Genomic DNA, 21,518 nt, shown 5'->3' on the forward strand with positions numbered 1-21,518 from the left:
GCCAGATATGGACAATATTTTGAAATCTCATGTTGCCTCCATTACCATACGCGTGAGGGAAGCAAGAAGATTTTTGTGTACGTCTATCTATACTTTCTCTGCCATTGTGTTCAATTTATTTTGTTTTATTTTATATATATTTTTTCTCTACTGTTTTATATCACACCGCCATGGTCCTAGTCTACAACCGTTTAAATATGGCCACTGTAACTCTGAACTCAGCAGTGTAGTGTAATATTAATGCGCGGCATGCAACCATCATTCTCGGCAATAAAAAATTCATACATTTGTTAGTTGTTCATTAATTGTTATTCACGATAGATCATGATTGGTTGTGAGGTGAAAAAAAAAAACAATCAAAATCTACAAAATATTTTGCCCACAATAGAAGGAGTCTATCTAATAAATTGTTGCACCGGCAAAAGATGACAAGGCCAGCTACTCTCTACATATATTGCGAATTAATTTCAGATCCATCTCCTTCCCCTGGCTCAACATCGAATGATTCGAGTTTCAGAACATCTCATGGCATATTAAGATAGATATTAAGATAAAATCATGTCATCATCATCATCCCAGTATCTCGATCAGTACATCTTGAATATTCCAATCCCAAATATCAGGATTGAGCCTACTAGCAGCGCACAGTTCATTTCGTAAAAAATTCGAAATAGTACCATCCTAGAGAATTTAAATACTTGATCTACCTAAACTTCATATTTAATATTTTTATTTCTTGGAATTAAAGCCTAATTATTTATAAATACTCTTCTTCCATGACATTCTTTTTTTTCTCCTCTTTTTCTTTTTTCCAAGTTCCTGCACCAGAGTTGGCTTATATCCTCTCTCGCCAACCACCTCATGTATTGAGATTTTGGTGCCTCGAATTTGATGCATAGGAGAAAAACCCAAGATGGAGGAGCCCAGAATACAATGCATGATGTGGAGGCACAGAGACTCAGCATGCCCAGGCCCACAGTAGGGTACGGCCCACAGGCATGTGCTAGCCTAGCGCAGGCAGAGCCCAGTGCGGGCGCATGGGTAAGCGCACTGGGGCTCAGTTTCAAACTTTCCACACGGTCCATGGTGGATCATGGAAAAAAGTCACGGTCCATGCACGCCTCCCATGTGGATTGGCCTGGTCCCTAAGGCAAAAATCGCAGTCTATAGCGCAGGCGTGCGATCTTGCACAAAGCTTGCAGGAGAGATCCAACAGCTAGCAAAGGTACTTGAGTCCTTTTGAAGATCTGATGTCGATTTGGATTGAGATTTGGGCCCTTTAATAGGGGCAGACGGGTTGAGAGATAGAGAGTACCCTGTGGAACAGAGAGAGTCAGCCATGAGAGTCTGAGGGAATTTTTCTTAGAATTTTTGTGAGAGCTTTTATAAAGAGTGAGAGATAAGAGCTTCTTATTGAAAGAGAGAGGTTTATAAGAGTTAAGAGTGTGTGATCTCCTCTTATAATTATTTTCTTTCATAGTAAAGCTTTGTATATCCATGGAGGTAAGCCTTGGATTGAACTTCGTATTTGATTGTGTCTCTTTTATTTTTTATTTCTTTCTACTGCAACAAGTAGTACCAGATCTTTAACAATTGGTATCAAAGTCAGGTGGTACCAGGATGCGCGATTATCTAAATTATGGCAGTATTGATCAAGATTGAAGAAGATGGAGAAGTCAAGCTCAATCAAGATGGAGATCAACCGGTATGATAGAAAGAGTAATTTCTTCCTATGGCAAGCGAGGATGAAGGATATGCTCATCCAACAGGGGTTGATCGATACTCTCTTGTGCGAAAAGAAGCTGACTAACATGAAGGTGAAGAATTGGAGGTAGCTCTAGATGTAGACGGTGAGTACGATCTGCTTGTACTTGATGGATGATGTAGTGAATCATGTGCCTGGCGAGACTTCCCTAAAGGTGATGTAGATGAAGCTCGAGGAGATATACATGGCAAAATCATTCACCAATGCTCTCTTCCTCTGGATGCAGTTCTACCAATTATGGATGAGAGAGGGATAGAGCGTGCAGGAGCATCACGGCAACTTTCAGAAGATCCTCATCGATCTCCTCAACGTTGGTAAGAAGGTTTAGGAGATGACTAGGATGTTGGTTTTGCTTGCGTCGCTTCTCCTTTCTTTTGAGTCTTTGGTGACAGCTCTTTTAGTAGGAAAGAGCACCATCAAGATGGATGAGGTTACTGTGGTACTACTCCAGAATGAGATTCTGAGGAGGGAGAACTGAGCCTTGAGTTCAAGTGATGACTCAGCTTCGATGATGATTGGAGGTGGTGGTGGCAGAAGATAAAGCCATAAAGGATCGCAAAGTGGGAGGTCCAGATCTAAGTTGAGGGACTCGAGCAAGATCAGATGCTAACGGTGTGATAAATTGGGGCATCAAGTCAAAAATTGCTCGTAGCTCAGAGATCGGATGAAGACTACTGTGGTAAAGACAGATAGTGATACAGAAGAAAGTGATGATATTTGTCTGATGACTGATGAGGTATCTATTTCTTCTTCTAGTGAATTTTAGATTCTGCATGTTCGTATCATGTATGTTATAGAAAGGAGCTGTTTGAGTTCTTAGAGAGCAGTGAGGGCATTCTTCATCTGTTGGATGGATCGAGCTGTGCAATTAAGGGCATAAGAACTGTCAGCTTACAGAGTTATGATGGAACAATGAAAAAGTTGGATGAGATCCGATACATACCCAGCTTTAGGAGAAATCTAATTTCTTAGAACATATTGGATTCAAGCGACTATAGGTGGAGAGCTGATGATGAAATCTTGAAGGTCATGCGCGGCAGTTGGATTTTGTTGAAAGAAAAAAGTATGGAGGACACTATCTCTTTGTAGGAAGCTCAATGCGAGGTGGAGCTTCAGGAGTCAGTGGAAGTCCAGTATGAGATAGAGCTCCAGGAGCAGATGGATCGGGCATAAGATGGGAGACTTGAGAGGCTGACATGTGATGTCGCAAGATAAAATTTCTATTACCATAGGATGCTGCCTCGAGTAGATCTCAAGTCAGATGGATCACAGTATATGACGGAGATAGGATTGAACAGTCTGGTTCGACTCTCATGTTTGTCCATCTATGAGCAGTCAGACATTTGCCCTAGAACATGGGGTGAGATCATATAGAAGCTTTCAAAGTTAGATAGAGGTCGAATGTCTAGTCAAGGTGGAGATTATTGAAATTTTGATGCTTCGAATTCGATCCACAGAAAAAAAAATCCAAGACAAAGGAGCCCAGAATGCAGCGCATGATGTGGAGGCCCGAAGACTCAGCGTATGCAGGCCCGCAGCTGGGTGCGGCCTACAGGACATGCGACCCAGGTGAGCGCGGCCTAGCACGGGTGTGCTGAGGCCCTGTTTCAAACTTTCCATGCGGTCCACGGTGGATCACGAAAAGAAGTTGCGGTCCATGCCTTCCACATGGACTGCCCTGGTCCATAAGGCAAAAATTGCAGTCTACAACCCTCCTTTGCGGGTCAGAAAAGCTTGCAGAAGAGATCCAATGGCTAGAAAAGATATTTGAGTCCTTTTGAAGGCTTGATGTCGATCTAAACTGGGATTTGGGCCCTTCAACAACAGGGGCAGATAGGCTGAGAGGCTGAGAGCGCCTTGTGGAATAGAGAGTCGGCTGTGAGAGTCGGAAGGGATTTTTCTTAAGATTTTTGTGAGAGCTTTTATAAAGAGTGAGAGGTGAGAGCTTCTTGTTGAAAGAGAGGCTTATGAGAGTTGAGAGTATGTGATCTCCTCTTATAGTTATTTTTTTTCATAGTAAAATTTTGTATGCACCGTAGAAATAAGTCTTAGACTGATCTACGTATTTGATCGTACATTTTTTATTTCTTCTTTTTTTCTATCGCAATAAGTGGTACCAGATCTTCAACATCATGCATATCTTCTGTGCAAGATAATGTGCACTACATGTGCACAGTATTAATTACTATATGGCGGAAACTCATGGGTGCATCTTTAACCCTGGGTTTTTTCTACTTAGGCCTCATTGTGTTTGGTCTCAATGTACGTACTTGAGGTGGAGATTTCCTCACATTTCCTTGGAAGGTGCATGCCTACTCCTTGAGTTCCATTTTTTTGGGGGACCAGATTCCCTCCTCAACTAGTCTGTAGCTCTTCCGTTGCTTGACAATGTGGCACCCTCCACATGCCAATATAATTCAAAAGGAGCAAAGAGAGTGTTCCATTCAATAGGTTTGCAGCTTCACACTTCTCTATGCCAGTTCAAAAGAAGCAACAAGAATGTGTCACTCAACTGGTTTGGAGCTTTTCTTGTTTCATGATGTGATAGACTTCACTATGCCAATTCAAATGAAGCAAAGAGAGTATGTTAGTCGACTGATTAATTTGCAACTTCTTTCTGCTTTATTATGTGGTGCCTTTTACGACGCCAACTCCAAAAGAGCAATGAGAGCGTGTAAACCAACTTGTTACGTATTTTCCTTTGTTTCATTACACAGCACACTCCACTATGTCAATTCAAAAGGAGCCATAAAAGTGTGTCACTCGACTAGTTTGCAGCGTTTCTCTACGTCATTATGTTTCATACTTCACTATGCTAATTCAAAAAGGAGCAATGAGAGTGCAACACAGTAGTTATCTTTTGACTAAGATTTTTAAGTTACTAAGACATCAATCTCTAGATAAATAAACCATGATCGTAGAAATCTGTTCACATGCAGTTTTAACTTGAATCCAGTTGACAAGATCATGATCACCGAATCGTCATGACATCCCTCAAATGCTTCCCCTCTTTACTAAACGACATGCATGTGATGCCAAATAATAGTAATATATATAAGCATGCAGAAGTGATTTTGGCTTCATCTTGTGCCTGTTGTCCTATTTTATGTTAAGCATAAATCTAGAGATAGAGTCCTTTTACCACCTCTGTTTTTGTTCCCACGTTTAACAAATATTTCTTGAATAATTTAGCTTGTATTCTAAGGGGAAATAGAGTGAATTTGTTGAGTTGATTAATTAGTAGAAAATCTTCTTAATAAATTGAAGAACCATATCATTCTTTTTTTCTTTTTTGCTTATTGTCTATCAAAACGTGTCTCACATATTACTATGTTGCTACATCTCTATGAACTATGAGAAAGCCTCTTGTAATTGGATTTTATTTCCAAACCAGCCCCCCCCCCCGATCTTAAGATGTAACGTTCTCCTTCAATTTTTACTTTTTTTTAATTATAGTTTTCTTGGAGAGATCTTGACATGACAAGGGGAGAAATAAGTGTAACAATACGTCTCCTTCTAATCCGCCACTAGAAAACATGGGAGAAACCAAAATGGTCCATCCTCTAACATGCACGCAGTCACATTGATCAAACAGATAATAACAAAATCGCTGGGGAAGCTCTTATTCCTCCTATTCGCCTTCGAAAAAACAAAATGGTCCATCCCCTATTTGGCACTTTATTGGATACGAAATGTCTATTGTTCTCCTTCTTCTTTGTGAATACATTATTTATTTATGCTACCTTATATTAGCAATGTTTGGAAACCCTACTCGCATTGGCATCTCGCATCCCAATATCCCATCTAATATGGTTCTTTTCTATGAATACACCCTCCATATATAGAATGTCGCATTCACTCTAAAAAAAGACTACATAAACATGACATGTGAATTATATTTATCGAGATTAGCCCAAAATAATCAAGATTGATGCGAATGCTCTTTCACTTTCAAATAAATCATGTGCTTTTAAACAACGTATCATACCATCCACACTTACAATGAAGGCTTTCATCTCCAAGCTAAAACATAAGCTTCAATGCAATGCTTGGAGTCCACACGAGCTCTTTGCACCCTCGCATGTTTGCTGGCACATTACTCTCTTAAGCCTTTTACTATATTTAACCTAGAGAATAAAAGTGCATAGAATGTAGGATTTTATTTATCAAATTGAATAATTAATAGAAAAAAATGTAATTGTCTACGGGATAATGGCTGCAAATATAGAGGCTTTGTTGGTGCATGCCCATGCACCTAGTCATAGTTTGCTATGATATCAGACTGGGATAAGATTATTCTAGCAATCTGAATCTATGGCTTCTAAGATTTTCTAGCGCATCTTCAACCAAAAGTAAAAATGAAACTACGGCAACAACTACCTTTTATTTCCATAAGCTTAAACTTCACTCACAACAAAAGAACAAATGTAACAGTTTTGCTTTGAGAGTTCCAGACTACTTCACTGGTTGAACATATGTTACTCAAGTCTCCCCTGTATGGTTTTTTTTTTTTTTTTTTTTTTTTTTTCAGACTGGAAAATAATAACGTTGAGCTCCTTTCTTTCTCTTGTCTTTGATAGCTAAGAATTTTTCTAAATGAATCAGAATTCATCTCCCTATGCTTCCCAACCCCTCAGGAGAGTAGCACGGGCAACTCGGTTCACCCCCAGGGTGAACGCGCCCATTCTGAGATTGCAGTCATGAGTCTTACACATTGACTTGATGTTCTTGAAAGCACCTGTCATGTACCTTTGAAGTTCCATGTTCACCTTATCCTCACCCCACATGAACCCTTGGATGTTCTGGGAAAAAAGAAAAAATAAAAATAAAATGGAAGAAACAGAATGTTATGATGTTACTAGCAATTGAGCTATCAAAACTGAGAGAGGAAATTAGAAATGGAAGTGTCTATCATTGAGTACCTGAACCCACTCAAAATAACTCACAATCACACCCCCAGCATTTGCATAAATGTCGGGCAGTATGACGACCCCTTTTTTCGATAGTATCTGCACTCCAAACATATTGAAAACTAATAAATCTCAACATTTGCAACAGCTTTAATTTTTCCTAAAAATCTCAATGGCTTGCTACCTCATCTGCTTCTGGATCAGTGGGATGGTTAGCAGCTTCTATGATGTACTTGGCCTTCACATCAGCAGCATTTTCCCTTCAAAAAGATGGAACCATCAGCAAAGTTGGATTTTTGTAGCAAATGGCCTTGGTTATGCTTAAGCGCTATAAGAAACTATCATGCAGAGTCTTTCATCTTTCCTCTTTCTTTTTTTTTTTTCTTTTTCTTTTTGGATAACAACAGAACCATCTATAAAATTTGGTGCAAACAAAGTTACACATCTGGAAATTGAAAAGCAGAATCAGTATTGTTGCTGCTCCATGATAAAATTTGTAACTTGACATTCTAAGCAAAATCACATGCATTTCATAAAGAAAATTCAACTGAAAAATTGCAAATCCGGTTACAAGGCCACCAAATGTATGTGAAATATTATAAAACAAGATCTTTGAGCACATAGGGAATTGCAGCTAACACAATAATCTTATCATTTGATATTCAGATATAATTCAAATTCATTGCATGGTGCTAGATGAGAATTGAAAACAGTTAGGACAGGAGACAGTATGATAACAAGCAGCTATAAGCAGATGATATATGTTTGGAACCTGTGAAGCACTCCGCCCAAGGCACAAGGAATAAGAACATCACATTCATGCACAAGCAATTCCTTCATGTCCATAGCATTTGCGCCTTTGAAATCTTTCAGAACACCGCCTCCATTTTTGTGGTTCATGAGTGCAGGAATATCAATACCATCCGGATTTTCTATTGCACCGGTTACATCTCCAATTGCAATAATCTTACCACCTTTTTCATGAAGAATTTGTGCAGCCCAAGATCCCACATTTCCAAAACCCTGGAAAATTTAATAAGGAGTCAATAGGTTAAAGTATCATGGAATGTGTTTCAGATAACATGACCGCGAGGAATTGCAAGGGTTGCAGTTTAAGTTATCTTGTACAGCCAGTGAGCAGTAGAATCAAGGTGAGTGAAGCATAAAGTCATGATTCTATCATGGCTGGTCTTCTAATCCTTCATTTTATGAGTTGCAGTTATTAAATTAGAAGAAAATGCAAGATATACATCCTTAAAACCAGATTCACCTGGATAACAAAACTCAATCCAGAAATAGACTTCCCATGTTCAGCTAATAAAGCCTCGGCACCAAATACAACACCTCGCCCGGTAGCAGCATCCCTGCCTAAGGAGCCACCAAGATCCTGCAATTATCCAAAAAAAAAAAAAAGATCAGTTTAACCTAAGAAATCAAAATTTAGTCAAATGACAACTTATTATTAGTTAGTTTTGAATGCTTACTATTGGCTTTCCAGTAACGATGGCTGGTGAGTGGCCATGGAACTTAGAATACTCATCTAAAATCCATGCCATAGTCTGTTTATCAAGACAGGTCATTAGTCAAAAAACATTCAGATTCATCATAATGAAGGTACAAGGAAAATTTAAAACTTACTTATTTTTGGTTAAATGATCAAATAAAGAACGAGGTAGAATACCTGTGAATTGGTTCCCATATCAGGGGCTGGAACATCAGTGTGAGTTCCAATGAGATCATGAATCTTCTGAGTAAAGACACGTGTTAGGCGTTCCAACTCACTGGTACTTAATTCACCAGGAGAGCACCCAATGCCCCCCTTCGCTCCACCATATGGAATGTCTGCAACGGCTGTTTTCCATGTCATCAGTTGAGCCAGAGCATTCACCTCATCAGGGTCAACCTTTCAAAAGCAAATATATAGATGATGATTCAAAGTCAGCTCAAGCAGTGTAAGCAATAAAAGTAAAATAATTAGTGCATTTCAGTCATAGATATAAATGAAGGGGAATCCAAAAACAGATTTACAAGCAACACATCCTAGCAACTGTGTGGAACAGCAAAGCCGTGATCCAGCTGCGAGGTGTTGCTCAAAAAATTATTTAATGCTTTCACCCATGCGAAAAAAAGGTCATTCGATCAAGTTAGAAGTCCTGCTTTGATCCATATGTATGATCTCCAGAATACCAATCCACTAACTCCCCTATGAATGCTGGTAGCCTTAACATTCTGGAACCCTCCAAGCCTTAACATTCTGGAACCTGGTTTGGCTCTGGAACAGGCCAAACTGCTTGAAACCAGGCGGAACCAGATGGTTCAGCCTGCTTCAAGCCAGTTTCAACAAGCGATTGAATTGGATGGCTGAACAATCTCGATCCTTGAATGGACCGGTTCGACATGCCCCAAACCACCAGGTTTGGAATGGCTGAACAATACTACGTTAAGACTATGAATGAGGGCCTTCAAGCATTCAACTGTTCCACACATGAAGAAACCAGAAAAATTGGAGTGTCCAAATAACACCGAGTATGAATGTTTTGGAGATTTGGAATCCAAATAAAACTGCATGGTAAATAATAACTGTCCTATGTTTCCCATCTCATTGCTCAAAATGCAAGGTTTGGAGGAATTCGTTGCGTGGTATATATAAGCATTAAAATTATAAGTTTGTTGTTGTTCTAAATTCTAAGCATCACAGATTCATTTCTTTAGTGATTACCTCTAAAACAAAAATAGTTGTTGTTCATACTGACCAGAATACGTAGATTGTAATGATAAAACTTTGCATGAAGATAAATAATTCGATGCAATCACCCAAAAAGGAATTATACCTGCCAAGCTCAGGTCTATCCTATTCACTATAATGGAAGTAGAGCAGATGTGGAACTCAAAACTTCTGGCCTTCTTGCTTGGAGATGTCACCCGTGTACCCTGATTATACCCAAGACCTTCCATATTGTCGATATTTGAATAACAAACTGCTAATAAATGAAAAAGAAGTGTCTCGGACACCTCCATTCCATGTAATACCACCACTCATAGCTGGGGCACATGACATCATTCCCCCTGCTGAATTCCTTATTTTCTTATGATTTTTCTGGGCTCTTTTATGATTGTCTGAAGCATATCTGTAAATAAGAGGCAAGGCATTTTTATTTGTTGAACTTCTCTTAAAAACCCTCCTAATTCTAGACATGCTCAAAGTGGTTACAGTATCAACTAATTCTGATACATAAGACTGAGTAACAACTGGGTACTTGTTCTTCAAGTTGCAGAAACATATTTTCTCATTGCATACTTTTCAAATCTACAAAAAATGAAACATATTTCCTTGTTCCCTAAAAGACAACTGATTAACACAATAACAAGGTGGGAGTGCATGCATGTGGCTTGAGCTGTTATAAGCTGACAAGACACAGACATTCCAGAATGGAACAAAGATTTGCCAACAACTGAAAGGCTCAGGCAGCTCAATAATGGTCTATGACCAATCCAATCCATGGACATCACTATAATGGACCACAAAAAGATCATCAATTATCTATCTGTATATAAGATTATAGTGTAAAATCAATTGAGATATTGTCAAGTGATAACCAGTCCATGTAACAAGGAAAAATCATAAATTTTCATGGACAACAGACAATGAGATGATCTACAAGACTTATGTGGGTAGGTTCTCAATATGGCTTTGGCAATTCTTTGTGCAAAAAGCAGCCAAAAAAGTTTGCTTTCATTAGTAGTAATTTTGTAACAATACATGGTGCTAACGAAAATGATAGAAATCCAATTTGTGGGCAGACAGCTGAGCTTGCCATAATCAAGGTTTTAAATTCCATAGGATGGAGGTATCCTGGTTTCTCTATGGAAGGGGATGCCCTCATCCTATCCTGATAGATATCTAGCATCTCTCTCCCCTTCTCCTTTTGTTTCTTTCTTTGTTTTCTCTTTCTTTACTTCTTTTCTTTATACTACCTTTCTTTCTTTCCTTTTCTTTTTCTTTCTTTTCTCATCCCTTCCTTTCTTTCTTTTTTCCTTTTTCTTCTTATTTTTCTTTCCTTTCTTCTTTCTTTCTTTCCTTTTTTGCTCTTCTCCCTTACCTTCTTACTTTCATTTTTCTTCTTCTTCTTTCCTTTCATTAAATGCTTATCCTCATCTTTCGTTCCATTATTTCTTTCCTCTTTTTCGGGTTCCGACCCTGTCCCGATCCATTTTCTCATAAGAACGGGCCGGTGCACCCCCTGTTTTACCAGGACGTAAAACGTTGGCTATAATCATTATAGATATAGATGTGAGAGATTATTAGAAATGACAATAAGTTGATGCATATAAATATAAACCCCTAAGACAATAAAGAACAATTAAGAAGCAAAGATACAACAAAGAATCCAAAAAACTGAGAAATGCCACTTCGAATAAACAATAAGATCTTTAAATCTATGCAAAATGATGCCCAACAGCATACGACAATCACGTTATGACAGACTAAATCCTATCATGCATTTATCTTGAATATACATATAATTTCCTTTCCATTTGCTCAAACAGTATCCGACAATTAAAGGATAAGTACGACAAAGATGATATAATCCCACAGAATCTAATGCCAAACCCCAAAAATAATATCTTGAATCTACTGAATCCAGGACATCTTATAAACCTGCCTATATCCACTGCAGATATATAAAAAGAAACAACAAAAACAACTCACTTCAGGGTGATATCTGATCCCCCCTTTCATCGGCCCCCGGGCATTGTCATGCTGAACCCTGAACCCAACATAGGAAGCCATCGTCCCATCATCTCTAGGGATGGTACATTCCACCTGCAGACCCACAAGAAAACAAGAACCCAACTCACAAATCGTCGAAAAGAAGAAAAGGATAAAAAAAAAAATCAAAACAAAGAAGAAGAAGAAGAAATTCAGACCTTGATTTCACGGAAGGGGATTAAGAGGCTCTTCTCGAGCTTGGAATCGAGAGCCAGGAGGCGGGAGGCCTGGCGAAAGTTGCGGCTGGTGGCGGCCAGAGCGTTCATGGCTGCTGCTTGAAAAGGACAAGAAATGGAGCGATCTTTCACCAGCGAAAGGCTCGCAGAACACCAAAATAGAAAGAGATCGAACAATTCTTACAGAGAAATCGATCGAAATACGGGCGAAGTGAAATCGATCGGAGAACGGAAGCGGGGATTTATAGAAGTATCGAAATCGGATTTGGTTTGCTTATATTTTATTCGACGATCATGCAGGATTTGAGGCAGGGAAAGGAGAGCGAATCAAGGAGCTGGGAGACGGAAATGGAAACCGAGACGCGGACATGCGGGAGAAGAGAGCAGGGTGAGGCCGAACTAATAAAATAGAGCTCTTGCACGGAGCCGTGGGGCTCTCCAATTGGGAAAAGACTGCGCCGACGGTTAACGCGTTGAGCGAAAACCCTCTACCCTTTTTCTTTCTTTTTTTTTCTTTTTTTTTTTTTTGGGTTAAAAAAAATCCTGCACTTGCTGTTGAATTAGAGGGGTTGAGCACATCCTGATTGGCCTTCAAAAAAAATTAAGAGTATGTTGGTTGTGTCGACTGATCTATCCTCTTTGGGTGTGCACTAATGAATTGTGAACTATCTTGAGATTTACATGCATCGATCTCAAAGGAATCATTTATCCTAACTATACATCTCTGTAAGCATTCATGGTGGATTCATGTGGAGCTCGCACTCGTGAGTCCGCTCTAACTTCGTATGCTGGTCGTGTATGCTATAGTACCAAGAGTAGAGTTATCAATTATGATGTATGATGTCGAATCATCATTCTTTCTCAATTTGTCAATGTAGTCATTAATTAAAATCTATGAGGTTTATATCTTTATTAGGAATCTTATTTCAAAGTAGCACAAAAAATTATACGAAGCACTACAGCATCTTTCTTCTATTAGTTAATCGAGCTACATTTCAATTTTTAATCATATTTTGATTTAATTTTTGAGTTCCATGATCTCTAACTAGTCGGTTGCCAATTTTATGGATTGAGGGCTCATAAAAGTTTACTTGCGGGCTACCATAAAATATTAGTGAAACAAGAATTCTATAATTCAGAAGATAAAAGGGCACCGCCAGATCTATTGAAATCGAATGATTTTCTAACTACCAATTTACCCTATTTAGTTTTAGTAAAATGTTCCTATATTGTTCAAGATTGTAGTTAAAGTGCAACTTGTTTTGCAACATCTAATGGCAAATGCCAAGAGAGGACTTAAAAAGAGAATTAGCTAAGGCAATTGAGCCCTTAACTTCACAATACATATACAATTAAGGTCCAACTTATTGCAAAATAAAAAACGAGTAATTGAATTTCAACTTTTTGCATAACTAAAAACAAGTCATTCAAGGAAACCCTAAAGTAGTACAAAAAATATTACAACAAAAATTTATACAAATATGTTATAACTTTGTTATCGATCATCTCTTAACAACATGCATTCGATTTATGGTCCATCAAAAAAATTTAGCCAACTTTAATGTGCTCCATTAAGAGGAGACAGTAGAAAGCACCATAGATACTTGGAGACATACAATAGTGTCACATGGCTTCATGGAGGTCTTTTGCGTTCTAAGCAACATCAATGAAGACCACAAATCTGGAATATTTTCATCTTAATCAATATAGATAAGATAAAAATATACCTACCAATAATTGCAATTATTTATTTTTTAACTTCCTTAAATAGATTCTGGTCAATAGATCTCCAAATCAATGCATAAAAATGAATTCTAAATCAATTTTATCATATCGCTCATATGATCTTAGAAAACCTCAATCATATTCACATTTTTTTACCACCTTTTATTTGTATAATATTGATTCTAGCAGCATTTTTTTTCAAAAAAAGAAGATTGACTAACAGCGAAGTCGTTAGAGTGCTTTACCTAATTAATTTTTAAAAAAAAATATTTATAAAAATAACATAATTTTTAACTTATTTACTAGATTGATGCAAAAAGGATAAAATACCATTTTGAATGGCGTTTTATCATCACCACGTCACCCTCTATTTTTCACGTAAACGACGTCAAAAAATAAAAAATAAAATCGCTAAAACAAATGACGTTTTAAAAAACGCCCTTTGTTTTGGCGATTTTAATTTTTTCCCCCAAAAAAAGAGAAAAAAGGTAAAAAATGGAATAAAAATAAAAATATTAAATTTATAAAAAAATAAAAATTATAATTTTGCTAAAAATAAAATTCATTAATTTTAAATTCATTTCATTTTAAATTCATTAATTTTTTTTCATACTGCACTGTACATAGCTGTTCGTGCTCGTATCAGATCGAGATATACCAGTGCGGTCTGATTCATCTCATAATTAAATTATTTGATATATTATTATTATTTATGTTATAATTTCTATAACCCTTTTAGCATAAATTTTTCTCTCTTAATGTTCTGAGACACATTAGAGTATGTGTATCCATATCCATAAAGTATAATATTCGATCACTTAAAATTAAATAATATAAAATAAAATCAATAATTAATAATATTAAATAGAATAAAAATGTCAAGTATATAAAAAATAGTATAATAAAAGTTTTAAAAATATTAAGTACAAATCTAAAAAAGACTAAGTCCCATAAGGACGTCGTCGTACTTATGGTCGCTTGGATCTTCTCAGGAAGGTCCTCAATGGCTGCTCCTGCTCCTACTGTGATAGCTCCTCCCCTATATCAGTGGAGGAGGTCTGTTGGTCATGCTGCTCAAGAATAACTCATGCTGTCGGATCATCTACGGACTAAGCGACCCGCTCAACCCTCTCATCTGGATACACGGATGGGCTTGAAAAGAAAGTATCATACTCATGTGGCCAACTGGTACCCGGTGATGTCATCTGGGAGATGTAGGAAGAAAAAAATGCTGTCATCTGTAGATCAAAAGGCGGTGGCATATGTGCAGCATCTAGTGATGATATCTGCGGAATATACGGTGATGGCATATGTGGAATATATGGTGACGGCATATTTGTCATATCTGACGCATCGACTGCTCCATACCAAAGCGCACAGCTATATGGATCAACACCAATCGCCACCAATATTTCGGATCAAAATATTTAGTATTATTAATTATTTTATCGTTTCAAAAGATTTACATGATAAATGCTTCATATCATCAACAAATAGGTTCAAATAGATCCTATCCCATTCGAAAATTGCATTAATTCTATAGATTAATTACATTAATCAAACGATACGCAAAAGGGACCGAAAGAAATTTCGGCAATATTTCTCCTTAGTTCTCCCCACACGACTGAAAATGTGTGAGAAGAACTAAAGAAAAATATTGTCCGAAATTTTTTTCGAACCCTCCGCATATCATTCGAATAATGTAATTACCTATAGAATTAAATGTAATTTTCAAACTGTCCAAACTAGACAATCAATTGACCAATGTATATATTTTACGATATCCATATAAAAAAATATAATCAAATATATATTTTATATGGATAAAAAAATATAATCAAATATATATTTTATATGGATATCGTAAAATATCCTACATTGGTCAACTGACAGGTATACGTTTTCATGAAATGCAATATATTTTAAAAATTTTAAATTAGAATCGAATCGAATTTTAAAATAAATTTGAATCTAATGAGATAAAAATAAAAAATAATTAGATAAAAATAAAAATAAAAAAATCGAAATAGAAGGACGCCGCAAAACCGCACGGGCCCGCCATCGGGGGGCTGCCGCGGGGCCGCTGTCAGGGCCCGCCACGGCTCGTCGTCGGGTGGCCGCCGTCGGGGCCCACCACGGCCCATCGTCGGGGGGCCGCCGTCGGGGGCCCGCTGCGGGGGGGGCCACCGCGGGGCCGCCTCTGGGGCCTGCCGCGGGGGGGCCGCCGTTGGGGGCCCGCCGCGGGGCCATCGCGGGTGGGGATGGGACGGGGCGGCCGGCCAAGAGAAGGGGAGGGGCTGGGCGGGGCGGCCGTCGGCCAAGGGAAGGGGACCGTCGGTCGGTAGTCGCCGGCCGGTTGCCGTCGACGGGCCAAGGAAAAAGAGGGAGAGAGAGAGAGGAAGAGAGAAGGAAGAGGGAGAGAGAGAGAGAGGAAGAGGAAAGAGAGAGGGGGCCGGCCATGGGAAGGGGAGGGGCGGGGCGGCCGCCGGTGGCCCACCGACGGACCAACTGGGGGGGCGCGCGGGCCCGCCGCCGGCCGTTTGTCGCCGGTGGGCCAAGAAAAAAGAGGGAGAGAGAGAGAGAGGAAGAGGGAGAGAAGAGGGAGAGAGAGAGAGGAAGAGGAAAAAGAGAGGGAGCCGGCCAAGGGAAGGGGAGGGGCGGGGCGGCCGCCGGCGGCCCACTGGCGGACCAACCAGGGGGCACGTGGGCCCACCACCGGCCGTTTGTCACCGGCGGGCCAAGGAAAAAGAGAGAGAGAGAGGAAGAGGGAGAGAGAGAGGAAGTGGAAAGAAAGAGGGGGCCGGCCAGGTGCAAGGGAGGGGTGGGGCGGCCACCGACGGACCAACCGGGGGGGCACACGGGCCCGCTGCCGGCCATCTGTCGTCGGCAGGCCAAGGAAAAAGAGGGAGAGAGAGAGGAAGAGGGAGAGAAGAGGGAGAGAGAGAGGAAGAGGAAAGAGAGAGGAGGGAGCTCACCACCGTCGGGAGCTCGCTGCCGTGCCGTCGGAGAGGAGAAATCGTCGGAAAAACGCCAGAGAAGAGGGAGAGAGGGGGTTTTTTTTTGGGAGGTTTTATGGTTTCAAAATGCCAAAAGGGATGGCGTTTTCAAAAATGCCATCTCCTTTGGCGTTTTCTTTCAATTTTTTTTTAATGATATTTTTATTTTTTTTAATTTTTTTAGTTATTTTTATGTGATTTATTAATAAAAAAAATTAATTTAAAATGAGGATAGTAATTTGAAATGATAATTTTTTATTTGAATTAAAGTAAAATTATAATTTTTTAAAAAATTAAATTTAAGTTAATTTAGTAATTTGAAATGATATTTTTTATTTGAATTATAATTAAAATTTTTATTTTTTTAAATTCAAAATTATTATTTTTATTTTTGAATTAGAATTAGAATTTTTATTTTTTTCAATTAAATTCTTTTTCTTTTTTTATGGTGTTTTTTATTTTTTTTACACCAATTTTTTTATTTTTTTCAGATATTTTTTTTAAAAAATATTTTGAAATGAAGAAAGTAATTTAAAATGATATTTTTTTGAATTAAAGTTAAAATTTTTATTTTTTTAATTTCAATTTATAGTTTTTATTTTTTTTCCCATTTTTTTCCTTTTTTTCACTTTTTTATGGCATTTTTTATTTCTTTTATTTTTTTTAAATTCAAATTCAAATTTTAATTTTTTTATAATTTAAAATTATAATTATAATTTTTTTTATTTTTATCATTTCTTTTTATTTTTATGAAATATTTTTAGGTATTTTTTTATTTATTTAGAATATTTTTTAAATAAATTATTTTGAAATGGAGAAAGTAATTTGAAATGATATTTTTTACTTTAATTAAAATTAAAAATTTTATTTTTTTAAATTTTAAATTATAATTTTTATTTTTTTCTATTTTTTTCTCATTTTTTATGGTATTTTTATTTTTTTAATTTTTAAAGATTTTTTTAGATACTTTTTTAAAAATAATTTTAAATCGATAAAATAATTTAAAATGATATTTTTTATTTGAATTAAAATTAAAATTTTTATTTTTTAAAAATTATTCAAAATTATAAATTTTATTTTTTTCTCATTTTTTATGATATTTTTTTAAAAAAATTAATTTGAAGAGGAGATTGTAATTTGAAATGATGATTTTTATTTGAATTAAAATTATTTTTTTTTATTTTTTATAAATTTAAAATTATAATTTTTATTTTTTTAATTCTTTTTTATGATAGTTTTTTATTTTTTTACATCAATTTTTTTCAGATATTTTTTAAAAAAAATAAGTTGAAATGGGGATACTATTTTGAAATGATAATTTTTATTTTAATCAAAATTATAATTTTATTTTTTATAAATTTAAAATTAAAATTTTTAATTTTTTTAATTTTTTTATTTTTTTTGAAGAAAAAATTTAAATCGCTAAATAAAATGATATTTTTTAAAACGTCGTTTGGAATAACGTTTTAAAAAATATCATTTATTTTAGTTTTTTTTTCATCATCTACGTGAAAAATATGAAAAAAAATAGGTGACATGGCCATCTAAAAACGTCATTCAAAATGACATTTTATCCTATTTGTATCAATCTGATAAATAAATTAAAAAATAAATTATTTTTATAAATAATTTTTTTTAAAATTAATTAGATAAAACAGTCGAAGTCGTTTGATGCAAGCTATCTGTCATCACCACGTGCCAGGATGGTGTTCGGTTCAGGCTTCGACCTCACCCCCACCAGGCATAACGAAGTCGTTAGATGCAAGCTGTCTGTCATCACCACGTGCCAGGATGGTGTTCGGTTCAGGCTTCGACCTCACCCCCACCAGGCATAACCTGGACCTGGAACTTGGTTTATGGCCGCGAGCCTGGGACCCATAGTGCTGTCTTTTTTGTTTTTTTGTTTTTTTTTTTTTCTAAAGTCCAAACAGTGTTGCTTCTTTTTTTTTTTTTTTTGTTGGGGGTTACGAATAGTAACCCGTTTAGAAACTTTGCAGCTCGCAACTCGCAGAACAAACGAAAGTGCAGGGCCCATAATTGCGGGGAGCTGGAGGCAGCGCCGTGTCTTACCCGAAAAGGAACCGAAGGTTGCCGGGGGCGTTCCCAACAAGTCAACTGCACGCGGCAGAAACGGAAATGGATGCGTCTCAACTGCTTCGCGCGCCGCCGCGTGCGCTTTTACAAGGTCTCTGAGGGCCGTGTCAAATCACGCGCGTCCGTGTACTGCGCAACGGCGGGTGATCGGATAAGCACTCTCGACCCTCCGCGTCCGCGCTGACGTGGGAAGCGTCCTCGATAAGGGAAGAAAGATTATCAAACTTTTTTTTTTCTTTGTGTTTTTTGTGTGTTGAGTGCGTTTTTTTTAAAAAAGCGCTCATGCACCGACGCGTCTCGTGGGAAAGCTGGCTTATTTTATTCAGCAATAAACAATTCTCGAACAACTCTTTGACAGCACCGCATGTCATATGATAATCCCAAGTATTTGCACATGACCTTAATAAAGCCCACACACCCTGTTTCCTAACATTACTGTTGAGAGTTGTCTTGTTATGGTAACATGTTACGTGTTTTATTTCAGAGGCATGCTTTATCCCTCCATGTACGCGGATGGATACAGCTTCCCTCAAGCAAGACCTGCACAAAGTTGGAGGAGTGCACGTCAAACATAGGCAGGTTAGAATTTCCCCTCTTTTTTTCTTCTTTTTCTATAGTATTCCTTTCTTTCGCTTCATTTAATATAAAGGGATTTGTCGATTCATTGTAACCAAGCATCTGTGTAGATAGTTAAATAAGGAGAAGAAGTTGTTGAGACAAGCAACAACACTTTTAGTCCCTTGGGTATAAATATAGGACTGTTAGGCAAATAATTCTGATCATGCTTGGCTGCTCAGTTTATGCATATTGCGGACTAGCTAAGCCGAGATCATGATTCATTATTTCAAGAACAAGCTAGCTTTGTGATAGTCTAGTTCAATTGGACTAGTCCATCATAAGTTGGCCCATATCACAGACCATATGAAAAATAATTGAGACAAAGACTTCCATCGAGAATCTTCTTCTCCACCAAATCCGGCATGGAATCGGACTCCTACGACTATCAAAACACTAAGAAATACTCCATAAGTCTTATTCTCCCCACCAAAGCAATCCACGAGAAGCACCTGCCCTTCTTTTCTCTTCTCTTCTTTCTTGTTCTTTCTTCCATGGTTTTGCTAATCTTCCAAGATCCATGCCCGTCAGAAACTAGAGTTGGAGATGCAACCACAACTGAGCCAAAGCCCTATCCTTTCTCCTCTTTGTTTCTTCTTCTCTCCATGGCCCTAAAAGACTCATCACTGGCCCGTACTTGGCTGGAAATCAATCAAGTTCCACTTCTCCTATTTTTCGGCATTAATTTCTTCCTTTTTGTCTACCGACATCGTCGTCCCTTGGTATTGGAGGTTCTAATTAGATAGCTTGACCTTTCTGTCACCCTCCACGTTGATGCTATGACTGTTGGTGACCAGCCAATGGTCGACAGGAAGATTGAAAAAAAAGGTTCACCGATGCCTTATTTTTTCGAGCCATTTCTCATGATTTCTCATCGGCATCTACTGCCACCGACCGTCCACCACTGCTCGCCATCAGCTGTCTGTTGCCATCGCATGTTGTAAGTCCATCGGCCACTAGCCACCATACTTTCTCCCCTGTTTAGCCAAATTAAGAAGGGAAGAAGAAGAGAAGAAGAAAAGAAATAAGAAGAAAGAAAGGAAAAAAAAAAGAGAGATAGAAAAGTTATCTCTTTCTCTCATTCTCTCTAGAATTTTTCTCTGTCTAGTATCTCTCTCTACTCTCTCTAGTTGATAACTAGATCCTAGTCGACTATTTTTTCTCTCTTGAGAAAAAAAAAAGAAGAAGAATAAAACTCATTCTCTCTCTTCACCCATTTCTCTCTCTAAGATGACTTATATATCTCATGATAGAGTTCCACTATAGGGATCCAAGTTGACCCCTGGGCTAGGAAGTCTTGAATTGGCCCAATGCTCGAATAGCCAACCATCCGATCAATAATTTTTTTTTTTTATGATTTAATTATATTAATTTATCAAATAAAAATTGATCATATTTCTGATATTTTATTAACAGATTTGTTTAACAAAGTTTGAAGATATAGGACGAATGAGATAAGTGGATCTTATACTTCTCATTTATTTTTAAATTATTATATTTTTCCTACATATGATCTATTATTGATAAAATTATTTTTTTCATAAAATAAAAGGATCAATATATGTGTACTATGAAGACCAGGCTTTATTATAAAAAATTGTTTCATGAATATTTCTAATGAAAATAGCATATTTATGAAATATGAATCTGATTATGCTATTTAGTAGTTTTTCTCCTATATATATATATATATATATATATATATATATATATATATGTTTTGAAAAAAAAGATATAAAAATTTTAAAAACTCTCATATAGCTACATATGAATCTCTAAAATTAGAAAAATTGACACTACTATAAATAAAGTCTATGGCAGCGATTTAAAACTACTGCCATAGCTTAAAAAATCGTTGCCTTAATCTATGATAGCGATTGTTTAACCGCTGTTATCGTTGCAGTCACCGTAGGCTACAGCAATGATTTTTGGAGTTACGATAGCAGTTCTGTCAACCGCTACTATATATCACCTATGGCAGTATTTTTTTTAAGCTACGGAAATGGTTGCAAACCATCGTCGTAGATCTTGGCTACGGCAGTGGTTGGCAACCGCCGCCATATCCCTCAGCTATGGCAACAGTTGACAAACCACTGCCATAGCCTTTGATTGATCAAAATGGTTGGCCGACAGCAGTCTGTTTGCCAACTGATGGAGCCATCCACCGCCATCGGGGGCCGCCGCCCGTGGTGGCGGGGGCGGCGATGGGCGGGGGTCAACGGCGACGAATGATGGACGGTGGTAGATGGCAACGGCGACAAGGGTGGGGCCCGCAGTGAAAAACTTAAATCCAAAATTTTAGCAATCTGTTATATACCCTTCATTCATTATTTTCACAATCGATGTGGGACTATCACAAATCATAGGTTACACCTATGGCACCGGTTATCCTTGACCGCTGTCGTAGATCCGACCTACGGCAGTGGTTCACAATTACTGCTATCGGTGGTAGAATACAAACTCTTT

At 37.6% G+C, this 21,518-nt stretch overlaps 1 protein-coding gene across 2 annotated transcripts; it reads right to left on the reverse strand.

The window, feature by feature from the left end:
- Positions 1-6,130: 6,130 nt before the first annotated feature.
- LOC105053917 (glutamate dehydrogenase 2, mitochondrial) lies at positions 6,131-12,046 on the reverse strand. Of its 2 annotated transcripts, XM_073245751.1 has the most exons (10): positions 11,807-12,046; positions 11,605-11,717; positions 11,387-11,500; positions 8,357-8,578; positions 8,160-8,234; positions 7,946-8,062; positions 7,448-7,698; positions 6,860-6,935; positions 6,688-6,774; positions 6,131-6,567 (listed from the first exon to the last, which is right to left on the reverse strand). In XM_073245751.1, the coding sequence occupies exons 2-10, from the start codon at positions 11,710-11,712 to the stop codon at positions 6,382-6,384; spliced, it is 1,236 nt and encodes a 411-aa protein (XP_073101852.1). In that variant the 5' UTR covers positions 11,713-11,717; positions 11,807-12,046; the 3' UTR covers positions 6,131-6,381. The 2 variants fall into 2 exon arrangements, with proteins under 2 accessions (XP_073101852.1, XP_010933559.1); XM_010935257.4 differs by having other exon boundaries at positions 11,605-12,045.
- Between the last annotated feature and the right edge of the window lie 9,472 nt (positions 12,047-21,518).

The sequence above is a fragment of the Elaeis guineensis genome, chromosome 11 (assembly GCF_000442705.2).
Source record: "Elaeis guineensis isolate ETL-2024a chromosome 11, EG11, whole genome shotgun sequence".
Taxonomy (NCBI): domain Eukaryota; kingdom Viridiplantae; phylum Streptophyta; class Magnoliopsida; order Arecales; family Arecaceae; genus Elaeis; species Elaeis guineensis.

What these genes read in the sequence shown, in the direction of transcription:
- LOC105053917 (XM_073245751.1), bottom strand. Translation starts at nt 11,712, where the DNA reads ATGAACGCTCTGGCCGCCACCAGCCGCAACTTTCGCCAGGCCTCCCGC. An exon ending in GGATCAGATATCACCCTGAA is followed by an intron (nt 8,579 to 11,386) that starts GTGAGTTGTTTT and finishes TGCTTTTGAAAG; the next exon opens with GTTGACCCTGATGAGGTGAA. An exon ending in GTTATTTTGAGTGGGTTCAG is followed by an intron (nt 6,568 to 6,687) that starts GTACTCAATGAT and finishes CTTTTTTCCCAG; the next exon opens with AACATCCAAGGGTTCATGTG.